Consider the following 25,600-nt stretch of genomic DNA (forward strand, 5'->3'; position numbering starts at 1 on the left):
TGATCGATGCGCGAGGGCAACGAAGGCTATCCCGTCTGGTCCGAACCGACAGGAGGTCGACTGTGGCACAGGTCACAGAAAATGTTAATGGTGGTCACGGGAGGAATGTGTCACAATACACAGTGCATCGCACCCTGCTGCGTATGGGGCTGCACACGGAGGACCAACAGCATATTAGGCAGGTGGTCGTAATGTTTTGGCTCATCAGGTCATAATATTTTGGCTGATCAGTGTATATTCTGCACTCCACATCTTCCCCTTTGCTCTACCTGTTGTACTTGAGTTTGACTTGATTTGCATTGATGTGTATTATTATCTGATCTGGTTTTTGGAGCATGCAATGCACAGCTTTTCACTGTGCCTCGGGTACAGGAGGCAATAATCGACCTGGAGTTTAGAAGGTTGAGGGGGGACCTCATCGAAACTTACAGAACAATGAAAGGCACAGATAGAGTGGATGTGGAGAGGATGGTGGGAGAGTCTAGGACCAGAGGGCACAGCCTCAGAATTAAAGGGCGCTCTTTTAGAAAGGAGGTGAGGAGGGACTTCTTTAGTCAGAGGGTAGTTAATCTGTGAAACTCACTGCCACAGAGGGCCGTGGAGGACAAGTCAGTGGATATTTTTTAAGGCAGAGATGGACAGATTCTTGATTAGTGCGGGTGTCAGTGGTTATGGGGAGAAGGCCGGAGAATGGGGTTAGGATGGAGAGATAGACAATAGACAATAGGTGCAGCCATGCAATCATGAGGTCCCCCCTCAACCTAAACTCCACGATTGAATAAGAAAATAACTGCAGATGCTGGTACAAATGGAAGGTATTTATTCACAAAAATGCTGGAGTAACTCAGCGGGTCAGGCGGCATCTCAGGAGAGAAGGAATGGGTGACGTTTCGGGTCGAGACCCTTCTTCAGACTGGAGTGGACTCGATGGGCCGAGTGGCCTAATTCTACTCCTGTAACTTGTGAACCTGTGAAGCTACAGCTGTGGGAGTGCTGTGTGTGTGTGTGTGTGTGTGTGTTTTCTGTGGCGTTCGAGAGTCCCCCTCGTAACCCCCCCCCCCCCCCCCCCCCCGCAGAGGATCTATATGTGGGACCATTGCAAATGCTTTCCATATTTGTGCAGACGCTGTGAGAGCGCCTCCCTCTCCCTCTCCCTCTCCCACCCCACCCTGACTCTACCACACCACTACCCCCCACCCCCAGCAGCAGCAGCAGCAGCAGCAGCAGCAGCCCCAGCGAGCGGACAGCATGGGAGTGGTGCAGCCGAGCGGCGGGGAGGATCGGGGCAAGGAAGGTGGCGGCGGGGCCGGGGCCGGGGCCGGGGCGGCGGCGGTGGTCGTGGGGCAGGAGGACGCCAAGACCAAGACCAAGACCGAGACCGAGCCCGAGCCGCACAAGTGCTGGGGCTGCCGCTTCCCACTGCTCGTCGCCCTGACACAACTACTGCTGGGAATCACGGTCACCGTGCTGGCCTTCATCATGACAACACTCAGCTCCTCCCTGCCGACCAGAGACACCCCTTACTGGGCCGGCATCGTTGTAAGCCAATGTTTTATCTCTGTCTGTCTTTCCCCCCAACGTTGCCTCCCATACAACAGATTATCCAAGCAAGCAAAGTTGCTGAAGTTTTCTCTCTGTCTGTCTTTCCCCAACTCTGCCTCGCATGCAAGACAACAAACAGATTATCCAAGCAAGCAAGGTTGCTGAAGTTTTATCTCTCTGTTAGTCTTTCCCCAACGTTGCCTCGCATGCAAGACAACAAACAGATTATCCAAGCAAGCAAGGTTGCTGAAGTTTTTATTCACAAAGTGCTGGAGTATCTCAGCAGGTCAGGCAGCATCTCAGGAGAGAAGGAATTTAGAAAAAATATGTACGAGACATATATAAAAAAACAGTGCAAGACTTTCTTTACTTCATAGTTAGTATTGTTTGGAGGTACAGTGAAAAGCTTTTGTTGCGTACTAAGCCTGGTAGCAGAGGATGAAGCCGTTCCTGAGTCTGGTAGGAAAATAACTGCAGATGCTGGTACAAATCGACGGTATCACAAAATGCTAGAGTAACTCAGCAGGTCAGGCAGCATCTCAGGAGAGAAGGAATGGGCGACGTTTCGGGTCGAGACCCTAGAAGGGTCTTCTCTCCTGAGATGCTGCCTGACCTCTCCTGAGATGCTGCCATTCCCTCTCTCCTGAGATGCTGCCTGACCTGCTGAGTTACTCCATGCATTTTGTGAATAAATACCTTCGATTTGTACCAGCATCCACAGTTATAGGAAGTTTTCTCTCTGTCTGTCTTTCCAAACTCTGCCTCCCATGCAAGCCAACAGATTTTCCAAGCAAGGTTGCTGAAGTTTTCTCTCTGTCTGTCTCAACTCTGCCTCCCATGCAAGCCAACAGATTTTCCAAGCAAGGTTGCTGAACCCCCCCCCCCCCTCCCTTGTGTGCACATTTGCCGAGAGGTAACGTTTGCATTTGGCAAAGGACTTCTCACCCATTGAACACAAAAGTTGAGTTAGTTCCATCCAACGTCGCTTGCCCGTGGACAAGGGGCTCCATTGTGAGCGCTCTCTTGGGACAAGGTGTAACACTGAGCGAGAGAGTCCCACACTCAAACACCAACACGCCAAGTCAAGGATGAGGGTCGCAGAACATGGAAAACAGTACAGCATAGGAACAGGCCCTTCGGCCCATAATACCCCTGCTGAGCACGGCATGAACAGCCAGGTTAAACTCATTCCAGCTCAAGGTAGACACAAAATATAAACTTAGGAAACATAGAAACATAGAAAATAGGTGCAGGCGTAGGCCATTCGGCCCTTCGAGCCTGCACCGCCATTCAATATGATCATGGCTGATCATCCAACTCAGTATCCCGTACCTGCCTTCTCTCCACACCCCCTGATCCCTTTAGCCACAAGGGCCACATCTAACTCCCTCTTAAATATAGCCAATGAACTGGCCTCAACTACCTTCTGTGGCAGAGAATTCCACAGACTCACCACTCTCTGTGTGAAGAAATGTTTTCTCATCTCAGGAAGATAGTTTAGTTTAGTTTAGAGACACAGCGCAGAAACAGACTCAGCGGGTCAGGCAGCATCTCTGGAGAGAAGGGACGGGTGACGTTTCAGGTCCAGACCCTTCTTCGAGCTTAGAGATACAGACAGCGTAGAAACAGGCCCTTCTGCCCACCGAGTCCACGCCGGCCAGCGACCCTCGTACACTAAACCACTATCCGACACACCGGGGACAATTTTGCAATTCAACCGAAGCCAATTAGCCTACAAAATCTGGACATCTCTGGACATCTCTGGAAACCGGAACACCCGGAGACAACAACACACACGGTCGCAGTGAGAACGTACAAACTCCGTACAGACAGAACCCGTAGCCAGGATCGAACCGGGGTCTCTGGCGCTGTGAGGCAGCAGCTCCACTACCGTGCCGGGCACGTTCCAGGCGCCCACGCCATCTGTGTAAAACAACTTGCCCCCTACATTTCCTTTAAATTCATGTACATTAGTGATAGGAGCAGAATTAGGCCATTCGGCCCATCAAGTCTCCTCCGCTATTCAATCACGGCCGATCTATCTTTCCCTCTCAACCCCATTCTCCTGCCTTCTCCCCATAACCTCTGACACCCGTTCTAATCAAGAATTTATCTATCTCTGCCTTAAAAATGTCCACTGACTTGGCCTCCACAGCCCTCTGTGGCAATGAGTTCCACAGATTCACCACCAGATTTAAACTTTGTCCCCTCTCAGCTCGATTCATGGAACAGTCCAGCGCAGGAACAGGACAGGAACAGGCCCATTGGCCCACAATGTCAGTGCCAAACATGATGCCAAAACATTTAATTTGCCTGCACATAATCCATATCCCTCGTCTCCCTACATATCCATATGCCTATCTACAAGTCTCTTGTACACCACTATTTTACCTTCACCACCACTCCTGGCAGCTTGTTCCAGGCACCCACTGCCCTTAGTTTAAAAAAAAAACATACCCTCGCATCTCCTTTAAACTTTGCCCCTCTCACCTTAAAGCTGCGAGCTCTAGCCTTTGACATTTCTACCCTGGGGAAAAAAAGTTCTGTCTGTTAGGGTGGCACAGCGGTAGAGTTGCTGCCTCACAGCGCCAGAGACCCGGGTTCCATCCTGACCACGGGTGCTGTCTGTACGTTTGTACGTTCTCCCCGTGACCCGCGTGGGTTTTCCCCGGGTGCTCCGGTTTCCATCCACACTCCGAGGCTAATTGGCCTGGTATAATTGTAAATTGTCCCTAGTGTGTGTAGGATAGTGCTCGTGTGTGGGGATTACTGGTCGGCGCGGACTCGGTGGGCCGAAGGGCCTGTTTCCGCGTTGCGTCTCTAAACTAAATCATCTTCACAATTTTATGTACTTCTATCAGGTCTACCTGCAATCTCCGACGTTCAAGAATAAATGATCCAAGTCCGTTCAACTTCTCCTTGTATCTGTTCAACTTCTCCCTGTAGTTCAGGAGGACATTCTGGTCACCACTGGTGATGTTTCTGACAATATGTCTCTCTTTGGTGTACACTCTCGCTTACTTTCACCGACTTAAAAAAAACATCCTGCATTAGACAATCCCTCGCCCCAGTACAACAGAGGCACAAGAGAATGCAGATTGATGGAATCTTGAGCAGAAAACAAAGTGCTGGAGGAACTCAGTGGGCCAGGCAGCACCTGCAGAAGGAATGGAGTGACGGCGTTTGGGCCGGGACCCTTCTTCAGAACCTTGACCCGAAACGTAGTCTGTCTATTCCCTCCCACAGATGCTGCCTGGCCTGCAGTTTTCCACTTTACTAATTGAGTCCTTACACGCTTTTAGCAATTCAAAACGGTAAAGGCCAACCATATGTGACCATGGTTCAATTAAATTCTGGCATCATTTCCTCCAAATAGTTTTTAAAACAAAAAGAGAGAGTTAGATTTAGCTCTTAGGGCTAACGGAATCACGGGATATGAGGAGAAATCGGGAACTGATTCTGGATGATCAGCCATGATCACATTGAATGGCTCGAAGGGCCGAATGGCCTACTCCTGCACCTATTTTCTATGTTTCTAAACTGTGTTGATTAATGAATGTTAAATTAGCCAGCTTAGGAAGAGGAAGTGAACAGGTTTTTGCTCAGTGGTCGAATGAGGCACTCTAAATTGCTTTGGCATGTGTACATTGGAAATCTTTCACTCGAAAATTGCAATGATTTTATTGTATGTGCTCCATCCTAAACTCACTTTGTGGTGCAGCAGTAGAGTTGCTGCCTCACAGCGCCAGAGACCTGGGTTCGATCCTGATTACGGGTGCTGTCTGTATGGAGTTTGTACGCTCTCTGTGTGACGTGCGTGGGTTTTCTCCGGGTGCTCCGGTTTTCTCCCACACTCCAAAGACGTAGGTTAATTGCCTTCGGTAAAAATTGTAAAATTGTCCCTAGTGTGTGTAGGATAGTGTTGCTGTACAGGGGTGATCAATGGTCTTGCATGGACTCGGTGGGCCGAAGGGCCTGTTTCCGCGCTGTATCTCTAAAGTCTAAAATCTAAAGTAAACTCTAAACATTTTGGATGTTTAGTGTGTGGGATATTGTGGGTAAACTAAACTGTGATCCGACAAATGAAATATAGGTAGTAATGTAAATAACATATAATATTATAATAATATATTTAATATATAGGCAATATATAATTCAGCAAATAATATATAGGTGATCAGATATATTGTGTGAGGTGCCCTTGCTCGTGTAGACTGCTGTTGAAAATGAGGATCGCTCCATAGAGTGTAGGAAAGAAACTGCAGATGCTGGTTAAAATCGAAGGTAGACACACAATACTGGAGTAACTCAGCGGGTCAGGCAGCATCTCTGGAGAGAAGGAATGGGCGACGTTTCGGGTCGAGTCCCTTCTTCAGACTGAGGAAGGGTCTCGACCCGAAACGTCACCCATTCCTTCTCTCCAGAGATGCTGCCTGTCCCGCTGAGTTACTCCAGTATTGTGTGTAGGAAAATCTAAAAAAAACTGCAGATGCTTGTTTAAATCAAAGGTAAACACAACATGCTGGTAACCACGAATTTGTTTAAGAACCAGCTCTGCTAGGCGGAGGAGAGTGTTAGTAGGTGGAGATTGGCTGGTTCTACGGTCGAGGAAGAAACGGAGGGCTGTCCTTGTGGGGGATGGAAGTGTAGAGTGACTGGACATCCATGGTAAAGATGAGGGAGTGGGGGCCTGGGAACCGCTCTCCAGAGATGCGGAGTAACCCGCTGAGTTACTCCAGCATTGTGTGTCTACTAGCATTTTGTGTCTACCTTCGCTCTATCGAGTGTTCCAAGTTTGCACAGGCGGGTTTTCATGCTAAATGTGAGCCTGGAACGATGTTTCACAATGAGGAGTGAACTATATCTGCGTGTCCAATCCAATTTCTAGATTTACTGTCTGTGAAGACTGACTTGGAATATTTGGCTTGTACAAAGTACAAGCCAAAATATACCTCTCTCGATAATGATTTACATTAACGGCATTGGGAGACTGAAATATTTCAAATACAAAATAAAATTACGGCAACAAATGTTATTCTAATTCTGTTTAGCAGGGGACAAGGATAATTCATTTGTGTTTCATAGTCCGTTAGAGGACACACTACAATATCGTACCGAGGGTGGACACAAGGTTTTGGAGGAACTCAGCATCTCTGGAGAAAAAGGACGGATGATGTTCCGGATGGGGAGCCTTGTTCGGAAAGTCTGAAGAAGGGTCCCGACCCTAAACATGAAGCTGAAGATGGGTCTCGATGCGAAACATCGCCCATGCTTTTTTTCTCCAGCGGTGTGGCCTGACCTGCTGAGTTACTTCAGCACTTTGTGTCTGTCTTCGGTACAAAGCAGCGTCTGCAGTTCCTTCTTACACATAACAGCTCTGAACTGGTCATGACTAAAATTGTAACGTTCAGTCGTCAAAGGCAGATAGACCTTTGTTTTTTTTGTGTTGCTCTCATTTGCAAAACAATTAACTCCGGGTTGGCGATGTCCGGCTGGGTCAGGCGATTTCTCTTGATTGATTGATTGATTGATTGATTGATTGCAGAGTGCTGCAGTTGGCAGAGTTTGCTGCTTGCTTTCAATGCCGTCGGAGTGGAGTTTGCACGTTCTCCCAGTGTGGTCGGGTGGGTTTTGCTCCGGAGATTATTCCTCCCACATCCCCCAAAAAATGTCAGCACAAAATATTGGCTCGGTCAACTGCCCGGAGTGTTGGCCGCAGTTCAGGTGGAGAATTCACGGGAATGTGGGTTAAATAACCATATTTGATGGTTGTCATGAACTCGATGGGCCGAAGGGCCAGTTCCCCCGGCTCTGTGACTGAAGATTTCACGGGACTGGGTTCAATTGCTCCCCCGCCGCAGAATACAGTGAGGGTAAACTCAGGGGCAGAGTCTGGTCCATACAGAGTAGCAGACCCTCAGTAGCAGAGTCTACATCACTGTGGGACACTGGGCTGTCCAAAATCAATGCCAATCTGCTGGGCTGCGATAAGGCAGGTGATATATTGCTTGCCTTAAAAGGGGTGTTTGTTCGCAGTATTGTATTCCAATGTTGAGCTGTTCGTTGTGTGGGAAGGAACTGCAGATGCTGGTTTTCACCGCGGATAAGGACAAAGTGCTGGAGTAACTCAGCGGGTCAGGCAGCATCTTTGCACAGTGGCGCAGCGGTAGAGTCGCTGCCTTACAGACTTGGGTTACATCCTGACTGTACGGAGATGGTACGTTCTGCCAGTGCCCGCGTGGGTCATCTCCGGGTGCTCGGGTTTCCTGCCACACTCCAAAGACGTGCAGGTTTGTCGGTTAATTGGGCTTCGATATAATTGTACATTATCCCTAGTGTGCAGGGCAGTGTTACTGCGGGGGGAATCGCTGGTCGGTGGGCCGAAGGGCCTGTTTCTGCACGGTATCTCTAAACTAAACTAAACTAGAAGTTGAGGTCAGTTGGCATCATGTCTGGCATGGACATTGTGGGCCGAAGGACCAGTTCCAGTGCTGTGCTGTGTGGTGCTGTGCAGTGCTGTGCTGTGCTGTGCTGTGGTGCTGTGGTGCTGTGCTGTGCTGTGCTGTGCCTTGCTGTGCTGTGGTGCTGTGCTGTGCAGTGCTGTGCAGTGCTGTGCAGTGCTGTGCAGTGCTGTGCAGTGCTGTGCTGTGGTGCTGTGCTGTGGTGCTGTGCAGTGCAGTGCTGATATGGTGGGCATCAGCCACTGGCTCGCTCACATTAAACCTCTGAGGTAGTGTTGATGGTGAAGGTTTCTTCCACCGTTTCAATGACATTCATGGGTGGGTTCTCACCAGTGACCCCCCCCCCCTCTCCCCCTCCCCCCTCCCTCTCCCCCTCCCCCACCACATTCTGACAGCAAACATTAAACCATTTCCATCTTGCACCATTTCCTTCCACTTAACCATGAAACCTTCCCTCTGGGCCGGGCTTTAGATTTGCAAAACAGTCTCGCCCTTGCCAGCAGCCTGCAGGCGGAGAACACAGAGCCCGAGGGGTTGGTTTGCACTTCATAACTTAAGGCATTGCCAACTTTCACTTCCAACGCAGGCTCTTTGTAAGGGGCCTCACGAAGGGAATACTAAAGTACGTAGCCTGGAGATCCCTGCGAATTATCTGCAGTACTAACCCGGCCATGGTCGCTTGGTCAGCTTACACACCAGCGGTACGAACATTGACTTCTCCAACTTCAAGTAACCCTTGACTTTCCCTCTCTCTCTCCATCCCCTCCCCCTTCCCAGTTGTCCCACCAGTCTAACTGTCTCCGACTACTTTCTATTTCTGTTTGGTTTGAACAGAGATTTTAAAAAGCCGCTAACTCCCAGCTAACAATGAACTATTCTACATGTTCCTTGATCTCCATTCCCGTTGGCCTGTTTTCACACCTTGCACTTCCTTATCGATGTATCTCCCTCGCCCCTGACATCAGTCTGAAGAAGGATCTCGACCCGAAATGTCACCCATTCCTTCTCTCCTGAGATGCTGCCTGACCTGCTGAGTTACTCCAGCATTTCGTGTTTATCTTCGGTGTAAATCAGCATCTGCAGTTCCCTCCTACGTTTCAGGTCGTGCCCCTTCTCCAGACCCTTCTCCATTTCCTTGATCTGTCATTTTCACACCTTACATTCCCTTTGTCCCCTTCCAGACCTCCAGTTTCCCTCTCCCTGACCCTCAGTCTGAAGTAGGGTCTCAACCCGAAACATCACCCATTGCTTCTGTCCAGAGATGCTGCCTGTCCTGCTGAGTTACTCCAGCATTTAGGTTAGAGACACACCGTGGAAACAGGCCCTTCGGCCCACCGAGTCCACGCCGACCAGAGATCCCCGCACACTAACATTATCCTAGGTAGACACAAAAAGCTGGAGTAACTCAGCAGGTCAGGCAGCATCTCTGGAGAGAAGGAATGGGTGACGTTTCGGGTCGAGACCCTTCTTCAGACTGATGTCAGGGGAGGGGGCGGGACAAAGATAGGATGTAGTGGGAGACAGGAAGACTAGTGGGAGAACTGGGAAGGGGAGGGGATAGAGAGGGAAAGCAGGGACTATCTGAAATTAGAGAAGTCAATGTTCATACCGCTGGGGTGTAAACTACCCAAGTGAAATATGAGGTGCTGTTCCTCCAATTTGCACTAGGCCTCACTCTGACAATGGAGGAGGCCCAGGACAGAAAGGTCAGACTGGGAGTCGGAGGGGGAGTTGAAGTGCTGAGCCACCGGGAGATCAGGTTTGTTAAGGCGGACTGAGCGAAGGTGTTGAGCGAAACGATCGCCGAGCCTGCGCTTGGTTTCACCGATGTAGAGAAGTTGACATCTGGAGCAGCGGATGCAATAGATGAGGTTGGAGGAGGTGCAGGTGAACCTCTGCCTCACCTGGAAAGACTGTTTGGGTCCTTGGATGGAGTTGAGGGGGGAGGCAAAGGGACAGGTGATGCATCTCGTGCGGTTGCAGGGGAAAGTACTCGGGGATGGGGTGGTTTGCGTAGGAAGGGACGAGTGGACCAGGGAGTTACGGAGGGAACGGTCTCTGCGGAACGCAGAGAGGGGAGGGGATGGGAAGATGTGGCCAGTGGTGGGGTCCCGTTGGAGGTGGTGGAAATGTTGGCGGATTATGTGCTGCATGCTACGGCTGATGCCACTGCACCACTGGAGGAAGGTCAGGGCGGGATGGGCACCGGTTGTTCCGGCGCTGCTGCGCAGGCGTGCAGCCGCTGGGCCCGGCAGCCCTCCCTGAACTGCGCAGGCGCGTGGATACCGGGGCCCGGCAAGTGGGAGCGCATTTATTAAAGTTTATAAAGTGAATTACTTTTAAAATATAACGAAACGTGATACTGCACACCGCAGGCGAATGGTGAGTAAGGTGGGCCTAAAATTGTTGTGCTATCGTGTACCGTGTGGGCAGTATTTCGGGAACATGCATACAGACAAGATGAGTGTTTTAGTTATATATATATATAGGTTATTCTGGCAACCACGTTGAGTATGTACGTGTGTAGGAAGGAGCTACAGATGCTGGTTTAAACCGAAGTAACTCAGCGGGACAGGCAGCATCTCTGGCGAGAAGGAATGGGTGACGTTTAGGGTCAAGATTATTCCTCAGTCTGAAGAATGGTTCTGATCCAAAACGCATGCATCCAAATTGCCTGAAGGATGTGCGTAGACTGACCCAAACATTCTACAAAGGCCACTATTGATGTATTAGGCAGATTTCATTTCATTGCAGAAAAATGTCTCTGTAGATTAGCAACACAGCACAGTGGTGCAGCGGGTAGAGCTGCTGCCTCACAGTGCCGGAGACACGGGTTCCATCCTGACCTCTTTTTTAAAATATACACACAAATACTTTTATTCAGAAAACAATGGGGAGTGGGCAGGAACGGGATACTGATTGTGGATGATCAGCCATGATCACATTGAATGGCGGTGCTGGCTCGAAGGACCGAATGGCCTCCTCCTGCACCTATTGTCTATTGTCTATTGTCCATTGTCCATAACAAAACATACAAACGTAACACGATCAAAGGCAGCCTATATTGGCAGTTTACAAACAAAGCAGTTATCAAATTAATATACCGCCAACTTTGTCAATGATGCACTCGACCTCCCGTGGCGACCAGCGCTCACGGAAGGCCTCCAGCCATGGACAATAGACAATAGACAATAGGTGCAGGAGGAGGCCATTCGGCCCTTCGAGCCTGCACCGCCATTCAATATGATCATGGCTGATCATCCAACTCAGTATCCTGTACCTGCCTTCTCTCCATACCCCCTGATCCCTTTAGCCACAAGGACCACATCTAACTCCCTCTTAAATATAGCCAATGAACTGGCCTCAACTACCCTCTGTGGCAGAGAATTCCACAGATTCACCACTCTCTGTGTGAAAAAAAACGTTCTCATCTCGGTCCAAAAAGACTTCCCCCTTATCCTTAAACTGTGACCCCTTGTTCTGGACTTCCCCAACATCGGGAACAATCTTTCTGTATCTAGCCTGTCCAACCCCTTAAGAATTTTGTAAGTTTCTATAAGATCCCCCCTCAATCTTCTAAATTCCAGCGAGTACAAGCCGAGTCTATCCAATCTTTCTTCATATGAAAGTCCTGCCATCCCAGGAATCAATCTGGTGAACCTTCTCTGTACTCCCTCTATGGCAAGAATGTCTTTCCTCAGATTAGGAGACCAAAACTGTACGCAATACTCCAGGTGTGGTCTCACCAATACCCTGTACAACTGCACCAGAACCTCCCTGCTCCTATACTCAAATCCCCTCGCTATGAATGCCAACATACCATTCGCTTTCTTCACTGCCTGCTGCACCTGCATGCCTACTTTCAATGACTGGTGTACCACGACACCCAGGTCTCGTTGCATCTCCTAATCGGCCACCATTCAGGTAATAGTCTGCTTTCCTGTTCTTGCCACCTCTCCAGGGACATGCGGGCACGGACGTAGGCCCGGAAAAGGGGCGGGCAACCCCTCTACAGCTGTGTGACCGTCGACTACCCGCTGCCTGGACCCGCGAATGGCCATCTTGGCCAGGCCCGGGAGCAGACCAACAGGGAGACCCCCTCCCCTCCCCCTCCTCCCTCCTTCCCGACCCTCCCCCCTCTGTACCGGGTGCCCAAATGTCAGGAGTGTGGGTCTATGATGTTCCACCCTGACCTCGGGTGCTGTCTGTGTGTGGAGCTTGCACGTTCTCCCCGTGACCTGCGTGGGTTTCCTCCGGGTGCTCCGGTTTCCTCACACACTTCAAAGACGCTCGGGTGTGTAGTTTGTAGTTGGCCCTCTGGAAATTGCCCCTGGTGTGTGGGGGACCCATGTAAAAATTGGGATTAACGTGGAACTAGTGTGAGTGGGTGATCGATGGTCGGCGTGGACTGGGTGACTGGGCTGAAGGGCCCGTCCTTTAGAAATATCGGTCTCCCAATCTACATAATGGAAGCAGAGTAAATCCTTGACACATGTAAAGTGTTGATATTTATTTAGTTTTGTTCAGTTTAGAGATACAGCGCGGAAACAGGCCCTTTGGCCTACTGAGACTGCACCGACCAGCGATCCCCGCACATTAACACTATCCTACACACACTGGGGACAGTTTTTACATTGATACCAAGCCAATTAACCTACCAACCTGTACGTCTTTGGAGTGTGGGAGGAAGAAAACCCACGCAGGTCACGGGGAGAACGTGCAAACTCCACACAGACAGCACCTGTGTTCGGGATCGAACCCGGGCCTCTGGCGCTGTGAGGCAGCAGCTCTACCGCCGCGCCACCGTGCCTCCCAATTCTAAACTTAATATTTAGCTGGGAAAGAGGAAGAGGCTGTTTAATACACCTCCTTAAAAAAAATGACTTACTCAATAGTTGACGGGTTAATTTTTATTTTGCAGATCTGCTTGGCGGCATTGCTTGGGCTGTACATATTCTGCATCACGTACGAGATCGATGAGAAGACGGTTTGCCAGTTTATAGTGAAGGTAATGGATACCTGGCGTGGTTTTGGTATCAAGTCAAACTATTCAGCACGCACCCAGGGCTCTGTGACAACAGTTAACCCTGGTCTAAAGAAGGGTCTCGGTTTAAGGTGATGGGGGGGGGGAAAGATTTAATAGGAACCTGAGTTTAATTTAGTTGAGAGATGCAGCTAGGGTTGCCAACTTTCTCACTCCCAAATAAGGGACAAAAGGTGACGTCACCGCCCCACATGACCTCACCCAGCCAGCGGCCACGTGCTCCTGCTCCATCAATGGCGGCTGCCCGGGCCGGGAGGTGGGTTGCTACGCAACTTCCGTTAGGCGACGCCCAGGCCTCCGAACCTACAGTGTCCGGGCCTACAGTGGCCCCCGAGCTACAGTATCCGGGCCTACAGCGCCCCCCGGGCCTAATACGGGACAAGGGTACGGGACAAACCAATTTAGCCCAAAATATGTCCCGGATAATACGGGACAGTTGGCAACCCTAGAAACAGCGCAGAAACAGCTTTGGCCCACCGAGTCCACGTCGACCAGCCATCCCCGCACATAAATACTATCCTACACGTACCAAGGACAATTTACATTCATACCAAGCCAATTATCCTACAAACATGAGATAGACACAAAAAGCTGGAGTAACTCAGCAGGACTGGCAGCATCTCTGGAGAGAAGGGATGGGTGACGTTTCGGGTTGAGAGTCTGAAGAAGGTTCTTGACCCAAAACACCACCCATTACTTCTCTCCAGCGATACTGCCTGGCCCGCTGAGTTGCTCCACCATTTTGTGTCTATCTTCAGTTTAAAGCAGCATCTGCAGTTCCTTCCTACGTACCTGGTTGATAACTGCTTGCTTCCAAGATGGCGCCCAACCCAGGTGACTATTTGCTGCAGAAGCAGATCTACAATCACATGTTACAATCGCTCCACACTCTTAAACCTCTTCTCCTACAGCAACATTTCTTACTTTAACAATGCTACACACTGTAAACGGGTGTAGTCATGTGTAGTCATGACAACGGGTGTTGTAATCATGTGTAGTCTTTCCGCTGAATGGATCGCAGGGAGGGTTGCCAACTGTCCCGTATTAGTCGGGACATCCCGTATTTTGGTCTAAATTGGTTTGTCCCATACAGGACAGCCCTTGTCCCGTATTAGGCCCGGGGGACACTGTAGGCCCGGACACTGTAGGCTCGGACGCTGTAGGCCCGGACGCTTTAGGCCCCGACGCTGTAGGTCCCGACAGTTTAGGTCCCGACACTCTAGGTTTCCGACATTTTAGCTCCGGACAGTCTAGGTCCGGAGGCCCGGGCGCCGCCTAACGGAGGTTGCCTAGCAACCCGCCTCCCGGCCCGGGCAGCCACCATTAGTGGGGCGCGGGGCGGTGACGTCATCTTGTCCTGTATTTGGGAGTGAGATAGTTGGCACCCCTAATCGAACGCAACTTTTCACTGTACCTCGGTACACGTGACAACAAACTAAACAAAAAGTGAAGATACCGCGTGGAAGATACAGGCCCTTCAGCCCACCGAGTCCATGCTGACCAGTGATCCCCAAGCACTAGCACTATCCTACACTAGGGACAATGTTTACATTTATACCAAGGCGCGTAAGGCAGCCACTCTATCACTGTGCCGATCTTGTTAACTAAATTGGAAAGAAAGCTAAGAAAGCTAAGATATTGGAGACTTCAACGGGCAATTAACACTGCCAGTAAAATCATTTATTTCATCACATAACACCTCTGTTAAATTTCTGCGAGCATCTAAAATATTTGGTTATTATCACTGACAGATTATCATAGCCTATATTTCTTGGGTAAATGTATTAATAAGGTGGCTACTGTTAAGGGGCGGCACGGTGGCGCAGCGGTAGAGTTGCTGCCTTTCAGCGCTGGAGACCCGGGTGTCTGTACGGAGTTTGTACGTTCTGCCTGTGACCTGCGTGGGTTTTCTCTAAGATCTTCGGTTTCCTCCCACACTCCAAAGACGTACAGGTTTGTAGGTTAATTAGCTGGCTATAAGTGTATCATCAAGTTATAGAGTCATGAGGCATGGAAACAGGCCCTTTGACCCAACTTGCCCATGCCAACCAAGATGCCACATCTAAGCTATTCCCATTTGCCTGTGTTTACCCATTCCCCTCTAATCCTTTCCTATCCATGTACCTGTCCGAGCATCTTTTAAATTCCAAATCTCTGAGTTTTGAGCAACACAATGTCACAGAGTTGCTACCCAGGTTCAACCCTGACTACAGGTGCTGTCTGTATGGAGTTTGTATGTTCTCCCTGTGACTGTGTGGGTTTTCACCGGGTGCTCCGGTTTCCTCGCACACTCCAAAAAAGTGCAGGTTTGCAGGTTAATTGGCTTTTGTAAATTTCGTTTAGTTTAGAGATACAGCATGGAAACAGGCCCTTTGGCCCACCGAGTCCATGCCGACCAGCGATCCCCGCACACTAACACTATCCTACACACACTAGGGACAATTTACATTTATACCAAGCCAATTTACCTACAAATCTGTACGTCTTTAGAATGTGGGAGGAAATCGAAGAAGATCTCGGAGAAAACGCACGCGGTCATGGGGAGAACGTACAAACTCCGTATAGGCATGCACCCTTAGTCGGGATCAAACCCGGGTCCCTGGCACTATAATGCAGCAACTCTACCGCTGCACCACTGTGCCACCCCCTTGCTACAGTACTTGCTTTTATACTTTGTTACAGTACTTGCTTTTAAACGTTGTTATCGTACTTGCTTTTAAATATTGTGGTAATACTTGCTTTTAAATGTTCTAGTGCTTTAAATGGTGATATAATATGTGTTTCTAAAGGTTCTAGAACGTGGTTTTAAATGGGGATATAATACCTGCCTTTAACTGTTTTTATATTAAATGTTTTTAAGTGTTGCTGTAGTATATGCAAGTTCAGATTACAAATGGCAACAGATCAGGGGCATGCTGCAATTGTCACGGAGACCTTAACCTATATATTGTGTAGGAAGTCTGAAGAACGGTCTCGACCCGAAACGTCACCCATTCCCTCTCTCCTAGATGCTGCCCGACCTGCTGAGTTACTCCAGCATTTTGTGATACCTTAACCTATATATTGATTGGATGAGCAAAACTAACAAAGGTAGTTGTACCCCTGTACAATGACAATAAAGATATATTGTATTGTATTGTAATGTAATAGAAGGATTTGTGTACGAAGTAACTGCAGATGCAGGTTTATACCGAAGATAGACACAAAAAAGCAGGAGTAACTCAGCGGGACAGGCAGCATCTCTGGAGAGAAGGAATGGGTGACATTTTGGGTTGAGACCCTTCTTCGGACTGGTTGGGGATGAGGGAAGCGAAAGATATAGACGGTGATCTGGAGAGATAAAGAACAATGAACGAAAGACATGCAAAAAAGTAACGATGATAATGGAAACAGGCCATTGTAAACTGTTTGTTGGGTGGAATTGAGAAGCTGGTGCAACTTGGGTGGGGGAGGGATAGAGAGAGAGGGGAAGTGTTGAGTTTTTGGTTAGAGAAGTACAATATGAGTCTATCCAGGAAATGCTGTTTTAAATTTGGCCTTATGGAGCGAGAGTTGATTAAACCAGGATCTCAAGGTGGAAGACCCCCAGGTGACAGTGGCCACACTCTGATGGAATTCCAAATGCAGTTGGAGGATGAACATCATCAGATCATAACCAGTCTCTTCAATTTAATTAAGGGCAATTATAATGTTATGAGGCAGGGGTTGTATTAGTGAGAGACATAAGAGACTGCAAACACTGGAACCTTGAGCAAGGAAATCGAAAGGTTGGAGGAAGTCTTAGTTTAGTTTAGTTTAGAGATACAGCGCGGAAACAGGCCCTTCGGCCCACCAAGTCCGCACCGACCAACAATCTCCATACACTAGCACTATCATGCACACACTAGGGACAATTTACATTTATACCAAGCCAATTAGCCTACAAACCTGTACATCTTTGGAGTGTTGGGACGAAACAGGAGATCCCGGAGAAAACCCACTCGGGTCATGGGGAGAACGTACAAACACCGTACAGACAGCGCCCGTAGTCAGGATCGAACCTGGGTCTCTGGCGCTGGAGGGCTGAGGAATGGTTGATGATGGAATTTAATGCAGAGAAAATGTGAGGTGTTATATTTTGTGAAGTCTAACATGGGCAGGCCCTACACAGTGAATGGTAGGTCTCTGCGATGTGTTGTAGATCAGAGGAATCAAGAAGTGCAGGTACATAGTTTCGCAAAAGTGGCATTACAGGTAGGTAGTAGGGTGGTCAAAAACACTTTTGGCCTCATCAGTCAGACTATTGAGTATACTGTAGAAGTTGGGAGGTCATATTTTAGTTATATAAAATATTGGTGAAGCCATATTTAGAGCATTATGTTCTGCTTTGGGCATTGAGTATTGAAGTTGGAAGGTCATGTTGCAGTTATATATGACATTGGTGAGGCCTCATTTAGACTATTATGTTCGGTTTTGGGCACCATGTAATTAGCAAGATGCTGTCCTGTCAAACTGGAAAGTGTGCAGATAATATTTACAAGGATGTTGCCAGGACCTGAGGGCCTGAGCAATAGGGAGAGGTTGAGCAAGCTGGGACTCTATTCCTTAGAGAGCAGGAGGATGAGGGGTGATCTTATAGAGTTGGACAAAATCAGGAGAGGAATAGAACAGGTAAATGCACAGAATCCAATGTGTCCCTTCAATGGACTTAATTAGATTGTCTGACTCACATGCCAGAGTCCACAGTCTGACAAATGTCCTGCTGTCAAAAGTCCGTCCAAGTCCCTTGTTCAATAAATTCCTCGGCTCTGCATCACAGAAGATGACAACCAGCTTTGCAGCTTTACGGAGGAGAGTGTCAACATTCCCAATCAATACAATGGGATGGCACGGTGGCACAGCGGTAGAGTTGTTACCTTACAGCGCTAGACAGCCGGGTTCAATCCTGACTACGGGCACTGTCTGTACGGAGTTTGTACGTTCTCCCCGTGGCCTGCGTGGGTTTTCTCCAAGATCTTCGGTTTCCTCCCACACTCTAAAGACGTACAGGTTTGCAGGTTAATTAGGTATCATCAAGTTATAGAGTCATGAGGCATGGAAACAGGCCCTTTGACCCAACTTGCCCATGCCAACCAAGATGCCACATCTAAGCTATTCCCATTTGCCTGTGTTTACCCATTCCCCTCTAATCCTTTCCTATCCATGTACCTGTCCGAGCGCCTTTTAAATTCCAAATCTCTAAGTTTTGGGCAACACAATGTCACATCGGTAGAGTTGCTACCCGGGTTCCAACCTGTCTGTATGGAGTTTGTATGTTCTCCCTGTGACTGTGTGGGTTTCTCCGGGTGCTCCGGTTTCCTCGCACACTCTTAGTTTTAGTTTAGTTTAGAGATACAGCGCGGAAACAGGCCCTTCGGCCCACCGAGTCCGTGCCGACCAGCGATCCCCGCACACAAGCATTATCGTGCACACACTAGGGACAATTTACATTTATACCAAGCCAATTAGCCTACAAACCTGTACGTCTTTGGAGTGTTGGGACGAAACAGGAGATCCCGGAGAAATCCCACACAGGTACAAACATCGTACAGACAGCACCCGTAGTCAGGATCGAACCTGGGTCTCCGGCGCTGGAAGGCAGCAACTCTACCGCTGCGCCACCGTGCCGCCCGGCAAGCTAACATGTTGTCTACGTTGGGTCAGCAAGCAGATGGGACAATAGGTGAACTGATGATGAATCTTCAAACAACTGATCAAAAATTGCAACAGGATCTTGATCTCTTGGCTGAGGAATGGTTGATGATGGAATTTAATACAGAGAAACGTGAGGTGTTATATTTTGTGAAGTCTAACATGGGCAGGCCCTACGCAGTGAATGGTAGGTCTCTGCGATGTGTTGTAGATCAGAGGGATCAAGAAGTGCAGGTACATAGTTTCTCAAAAGTGGCATTACAGGTAGTCAAAAACACTTTGGCACTTCGGCCCCATCAGTCAGACTATTGAGTATACTGTGGAAGTTGGGATGTCATATTTCAGTTATATAAAATATTGGTGAAGCCATATTTAGAGCATTATGTTCTGCTTTGGGCATTGAGTGTTGAAGTTCTGAGGTCATGTTGCAATTATATAAGACATTGGTGAGGCCACATTTAGACTATTGTGTCAGTTTTGGGCAACATGTTATTAGCAAGATGCTGTCAAACTGGAAAGTATGCAGTCAATATTTACAAGGATGTTGCCAGGACCTGAGGGCCTGAGCAATAGGGAGAGGTTGAGCAGGCTGGGACTCTATTCCTTAGAGAGCAGGAGGATGAGGGGTGATCTTGTAGAGTTGGACAAAAACATGAGAGGAATAGATCAGAGTCTCTTGACCAAAGTAGGGGAATCGAGAACCAGAGGACATAGGTTTACGGTGAAGGGGAAAAGATTTAATAGGAACCTGAGGGCGGTCACTGTGGCGCAGCGGTAGAGTTGCTGCCTTACAGCGAATGCAGCGCCGGAGACCCGGGTTCGATCCCGACTACGGATGCTGTCTGTACAGAGTTTGTACGTTCTCCCCGTGACCTGCGTGGGTTTTCTCCGAGATCTTCGGTTTCCTCCCACACTCCAAAGACGTACACTTCCTCCCACATTCTAAAGACGTACAGGTTTGTAGGTTAATTGGCTGGGTAAATGTAAAAATTGTCCCTAGTGGGTGTAGGATAGTGTTAATGTGCGGGGATCGCTGGGCGGCGCGGACCCGGTGGGCCGAAGGGCCTGTTTCTGCGCTGTATCTCTAAATCTAAAAAAATCTGAGTGATACCTTTTTTACACAAAGGGTGGTGGGTGCATGGAATGAGCTGCTGGAGGACGTAGTTGAGGCAGGGACAATAGCAATTGTTAAGAAACATTTAGACAGGTTCGTGGATAGGACAGGTTTAGTGGGATATGGGCCAAACGAGGGCGGGTGGGACTAGTGTAGCTGGGACATGTTGGCCAGTGGGGGCAAGTTGGTCTGAAAGGCCTGTGTCCACACTGTATAACTCTATGCGTCTAACCCTGTAACCTATGATGCCTTTACTAATCAAGAACAGTCCATGATTCTGTCAGATGACAACCTGTCAGCTGCTCAGCCCCCCGGGGCTAGGAACATTAAACAGTACTGGTGCAGTGGTAGAGTTGCTGCCTTACAGCACCAGAGACCGGGGTTCAATACTGACCACGGGTGCTCTGTGTACGGAGTATGTGCGTTCTCCCCGTGACCGCGTGGGTTTTTTCCGGGAAGCTCTGGGTTTCCTCCTACACTCCAAAGAGGTACAGGTTTGTAGGTTTATTGGCTTGGTGTAAATGTGAAATTGTCCCCAGTGTGTGTAGGATAGTGTTACTGTGTGGGGATCGCTGGTCGGCACGGATTCGGTGGGCCGAAGGGCCTGTTTCCATGTTGTATCTCAAATCTAAACTAAACTACACTACACTAAACTAAATAATTGTGAATTGTCCCCAGTGTGTGTAGGATAGTGCTAGGGTGCAGGAATCGCTGGCCGGCACAGATTCGGTAGGCCGAAGGGCCTGTTTCCACGCTGCATCTCTAAACTAAATAATTGTAAATTGTCCCAAGTGTGCGGAGGGTGCGGGGGAATCAGTGGTCGGCACAGACTCAGTGGGCCGAAGGGCCTGTTTCCGCGCTGTATCTCTAAACTAAACTAAACTAAATAATTATAAATTGTCCCCAGTGTGTGTAGGATAGTGCTAGTGTGCGGGGATCGCTGGTCGGCGCGGACTCGGTGGGCCGAAGGGCCTGTTTCCACGCTGTTTCTGTTTCTGTTTCTGTTTTCTGCTGCACAACTGCCAACAGCTGGGCTATCCCGTGCAGGTTTCGCTCGCGTGGGTACCGGTTGCAAGGGAGGTGGTTTAGATGCTTGCGTGGGCACGTTTGGTGAGATGATCCATGTATCTCTGGACTAAACTCATCCGCTGCAATGAAGTAACGTCGGTGTGCTTTCCACCCATAGCTGGTGTACTTCTTGCTCTGCACCCTGGGCCTGATCCTCAGCGTCTCCGCCGCGGCCTTTGCTGGAAACCATTTCAATCAGATCAGCCGCTTCAGCTGCCGTATGGGCCCGGAGCACTGCGCCTGCACCCAGGATCCAGAGGATGAGATCGCGCACATCTTCCTCTACCGCCACGTGTCCGACTGCGAGCTGGTCACCGGCCCACTCAAACTCTACCTGCTGCTGCAGCTGATCCTCAACCTGGTGCTGGCCCTGGTCTGCCTGCTGGGATGCTACCTGATGTGGAGGCACAGGTACCAGGTGTTTTTCGCCGGCCTCCACTTCCACCCCTTCAAGAGTCCCACTCAAAAGCCGCAGAAGGTCTAGAGAAGCCCCCCCCCCCCCCCACACAAGGTGGGTCTGCCTCAGCTTGCAGCCCGAGGTTGAACCCTGGCGCCCATTGCCTGTGGGAGAGGAATTACTCCCAATATTAACAAGCCTTTCAAAGCTGGTAGACACAGAATGCTGGAGTAACTCAGCGGGTCAGGCAGCATCTCTGGAGAGAAGGAATGGGTGACGTTTCGGGTCGAATCTTCAGACGTGTCAGACTCTGAAGAAGGGTCTCGACCCGAAACGTCACCCATTTCCTTCTCTCCTGATATGCCGCCTGACCCGCTGTACATTCTGTGTCTACCTTCAATTTGAACCAGCATCTGCAGTTATCTTCCTACAAGCCTTTCAAAGCTAGATGGAGCTTGCAGAGCAGCGTGGGAGCGTGTTACTGACGCAAGAACGTGTGCCGCGAGGAGGCAAAGAGCAAAGTGGACACAAGGGAACTGTGGATGCTGGTTTACGGGAAGGAAACCCCACAAAAGAGCTGGAGTAACTCAGCGGGTCAGGCAGCATTCCTGGAGAACACGTAGAAACATAAACACTGCAGATAACAGAGAGAGAGAGACATAAAGAGCTGGAGTAACTCAGCGGGTCAGGCAGCATTCCTGGAGAGCCATGGTCATGGATGGGCAACGTTTCAGGGTTGGGACTGAAGCAAAGATACTAGAGGAGCAAGATAGACCACTCGACCCTAAAAACCGTAGTAGGTCACGGCACCATTTTAGTCGGCAGAAACTCGCAGAAACATTTAAAAAGAAAAATGACAAAAATCTGTGAGTTGATAGATGAGATATATTCTGTATTTTAATGGTATCATCACACATACTGTTCCCCCAAAACACTGATTACACTGCGAGAGGCAGAGCGGACGGTGGGTTTTGCTTACTAAAATGGCGGACATTACGCTCGTTTGCGTCCTACATTTCAGTATGGGCGCTTTCGATGGAGTGGTCCATCTTGCTCCTCTAGTATCTTTGGACTGATGAAAAGTTCCCTACCTGGAAAAGTCGCCTATCCATGTTCTCCAGACATGTTCCCTGACCAGCTGAGTTACTCCAGCACTTTGTGCCTTTCTCTGGAGAACGTGGATAGGCGATGCTTCGGATGGGGACTGAAGAAGGGTCCCGACCTGAAAGGTCATCAGTTCATGTTCTCCACAGTTGCTGCCTGACCGCTAGGTTACTCCAGCACTTTGTGGATTTTTAAACTAACAGAGTGACATTTTTGCAGGCACTGTATGTACACTATTGTTGGTGTTCAGTAGGCTGCCTTTTATACTATTGTATGTCAGTGCAGCAACTAACAAGCTACACTTTGCTCTCAGTAAAACCCCTTGAGGATTTTTAAACACACAAAAAAATAAAAGGTTAATTTGTGTATGAAGGAACTGCAGATGCTGGGTTAAAGCAAAGGATCTCAACCCTAAACGTCACCCATTCCTTCTCTCCAGAGATGCTGCCTGTCCCAGCTGAGTTACTCCAGCGTTTTGTGTCTGTAAAAGATTAAATTGTAAGTTGTTAACTGATGCGGAGTTTAAATGCTGGCTATTAAAAGCTGCGGATGTTGGCATCTTGAGCATGAAACAAAGTGCTGGAAGAACTCAGCGGATCAGGCAGCAACAGGGGTGGGGAATGGACGGAGGGCGTTTTGGGTCAGGACCCTTAGTTTAGAGATAGAGCGTGGAAATAGGGCCATCGGCCCAAAGCTGGTGCTGACCAACGATCTCCCATGCACTAGGTCTATCCTACACACGAGGGACGAGTTTACAAGCCAATTAACCCACAAACCTGCACGTCTTTGGAGTGTGGGAGGAAACCTGGAGCACCTGGAGGAAACCCACACGGTCACATGGAGAACATGCAAACTTGATACGTGTTAATAATCTCTGCCTTTCATCTTGCTGAGTGCCCTGACAGAAGTCTGGGGATCTCACGCACGCACCCACACACGCACGCACATACATACACGCACATGCATGTAAACACACACACGCATACACATACGCACCCGCGCATGCACACATGGCACAGTGGCGCAGCGGTAGAGTCGCTGCCTCACGGCGCCAGAGACCCGGGTTCGATCCTGACTGCGGGTGCCGTCTGTATGGGGTCTGCACGTTCTCCCCGTGACCTGCGTGGGTTTTCCCCGGGTGCTCTGGTTTCCTCCCACACTCCAAAGACGTACAGGCTTGTAGGTTAATTGGCTTTGGTAAAATTGTACCTTGTTTCTAGTGTGTAGTGTAGTGCTAGTGTACGGGGATCGCTGGTTGGCGGGGACTCGATGGGTCGAAGGGCCTGCTTCCGTGCTGCGTCCACTAGACTGAAACTAAACGCCCACGTTTCAAGATCTCGACCCACGCAGTAGAAACACTATCCCACGAATGTCAATTGCAAGGAGACTTGTCACAACGAGCAAGTTTAGAGAGTTTAGAGAGTGAGTTGGTGGTCAGAAAGTGTAGCTGCCTCCCACTCAGTGAAACCGGAGTGGTGTGAGTGTTTATAACTGTGTCTATTTCTGTTTGTTCCAAACGGCGAGGGATTTATTTAGTGACTGGGAGTGCCGTGGGGTGCAGAAGTGGGGATGATCACACAGGGCAGGGGCAATGTGCCCATTTAAAACAAAAACATTTCAACAAGGTGAATCTTTAACTGAAACAGCAAAAACCACTTGGAATACACACAAATGCTGGAGTAACTCAGCGGGTCAGGCAGCATCTCAGGAGAGAAGGAATGGGTGACGTTTCGGGTCTCGACCCCATTCGTTCTCTCCTGAGATGCTGCCTGACCTGCTGAGTTGCTCCAGCATTTTGTGAATAAATACCTTCGATTTGTACCAGCATCTGCAGTTATTTTCTTACACTTGGAATACACAAGTCATCTGATATAAAATGAACACTTGCACCCTGTTACTCTCCTCTGAAACCAATGGAATACATACACATTAATCATAATCATAATCATACTTTATTAGCCAAGTATGTTTTGCAACATACGAGGAATTTAATACAAAGCCACTCTAACCTTGCAGCATCTCAACTACCGAGCATTTTCAAAGGTTATGTTTCACCGTTACTTTGAAACACTTTCACAAAACACATAATCAACGGTTTTCTGTTTAATGTATCCAGATGTAAACACGTTTGTATTTTACAGCCTGCTTACAGTGATGGGAGCAGAATTAGGCCATTCGGCCCATCAGGTCTACCCCGCCATTCAATCATGGCTGATCTATCTCTCCCTCCTAACCCCATTCTCCTGCCTTCTCCCCATAGCCCCTGACACCCGTACTAATCAAGAATCAGTCAATCTCTGCCGTAAAAAATACCAAATGACGTGGCCTTCACAGCCGTCTGTGGCAATGAATTCCACAGATTCACCACCCTCTGACTCTAGAAATTCCTCCTCACCTCCTTTCTCAAGGGATATCCTTTTATTCTGAGACGATGGCCCCTGGTCCTAGACTCTCCAACTAGTGGAAACATCCTCTGCACCTTCTGCTATCTCACCCCATCCTACACTTAATCTAGGATGAAGCATGCACGTCATAGCACCCAACCACAATAACAGGGTTGTCAACATTACATCCTCACTACTCTCTGATAACTAGGGTGGCACGGTGGCGCAGCGGCATTGCTACTGCCTCACAGCGCCAGAGACCTGGGTTCCATCCCGACCATCGGCGCCGTCTGTACGGAGTTTGTACATTCTCCCCGTGGGTTTTTTCTCCAAGATCTTTGGTTTCCTCCCACACTCCAAAGACGTATAGGTTTATAGGTTAATTGGCTTGGTGTAAATGTAAAATTGTCCCTAGTGTGTGTGTTAATGTGCGGGGATCGCTGGTCGGCGCGGACTCGGTGGGCCGAAGGGCCTGCTTCCGCACTATATCTCTAAAACTAAACTAAACTAAACTCTCTAACCTTGCAGTAACTCAGCTACGGAGCAATTTCAAAGGTTATGTTTCACTGTTACTTTGAAACACTTTCTTTGCTTTGGCATGTAATTGCTGGTTTTCTGTATCTCTAGATTTAAATGCATTTGTATCTTGCTTCCCTCATAAACTCATACGTTACGGGAGCAGAATTAGGCCACTCGGCCCATCGAGTCTACTCCGCCATTCAATCATGGCTGATCTATCTCTCCCTCCCAACCCCATTCTCCTGCCTTCTCCCCATAACCCCTAACACCCGTACTAACCTGTACCCCCTGCTGTCT

General features: G+C 49.0%; 1 protein-coding gene across 1 annotated transcript; it reads left to right on the plus strand.

Annotated features, from left to right (window-relative positions):
* Positions 1 to 1,332: 1,332 nt before the first annotated feature.
* Positions 1,333 to 21,587, plus strand: sspn (sarcospan (Kras oncogene-associated gene)). Its single transcript, XM_078420196.1, has 3 exons — positions 1,333 to 1,539; positions 12,925 to 13,011; positions 21,018 to 21,587. Exons 1-3 carry the CDS (start codon positions 1,480 to 1,482, stop codon positions 21,381 to 21,383), a joined length of 513 nt encoding a protein of 170 aa, XP_078276322.1. The 5' UTR covers positions 1,333 to 1,479; the 3' UTR covers positions 21,384 to 21,587.
* The last annotated feature ends 4,013 nt before the right edge of the window (positions 21,588 to 25,600 follow it).

This window comes from Rhinoraja longicauda, chromosome 23, assembly GCF_053455715.1.
Source record: "Rhinoraja longicauda isolate Sanriku21f chromosome 23, sRhiLon1.1, whole genome shotgun sequence".
NCBI lineage: Eukaryota > Metazoa > Chordata > Chondrichthyes > Rajiformes > Arhynchobatidae > Rhinoraja > Rhinoraja longicauda.

What these genes read in the sequence shown, in the direction of transcription:
- sspn (XM_078420196.1), top strand. Translation starts at nt 1,480, where the DNA reads ATGACAACACTCAGCTCCTCCCTGCCGACCAGAGACACCCCTTACTGG. An exon ending in CTTACTGGGCCGGCATCGTT is followed by an intron (nt 1,540 to 12,924) that starts GTAAGCCAATGT and finishes TTTATTTTGCAG; the next exon opens with ATCTGCTTGGCGGCATTGCT. An exon ending in TTTGCCAGTTTATAGTGAAG is followed by an intron (nt 13,012 to 21,017) that starts GTAATGGATACC and finishes TTCCACCCATAG; the next exon opens with CTGGTGTACTTCTTGCTCTG.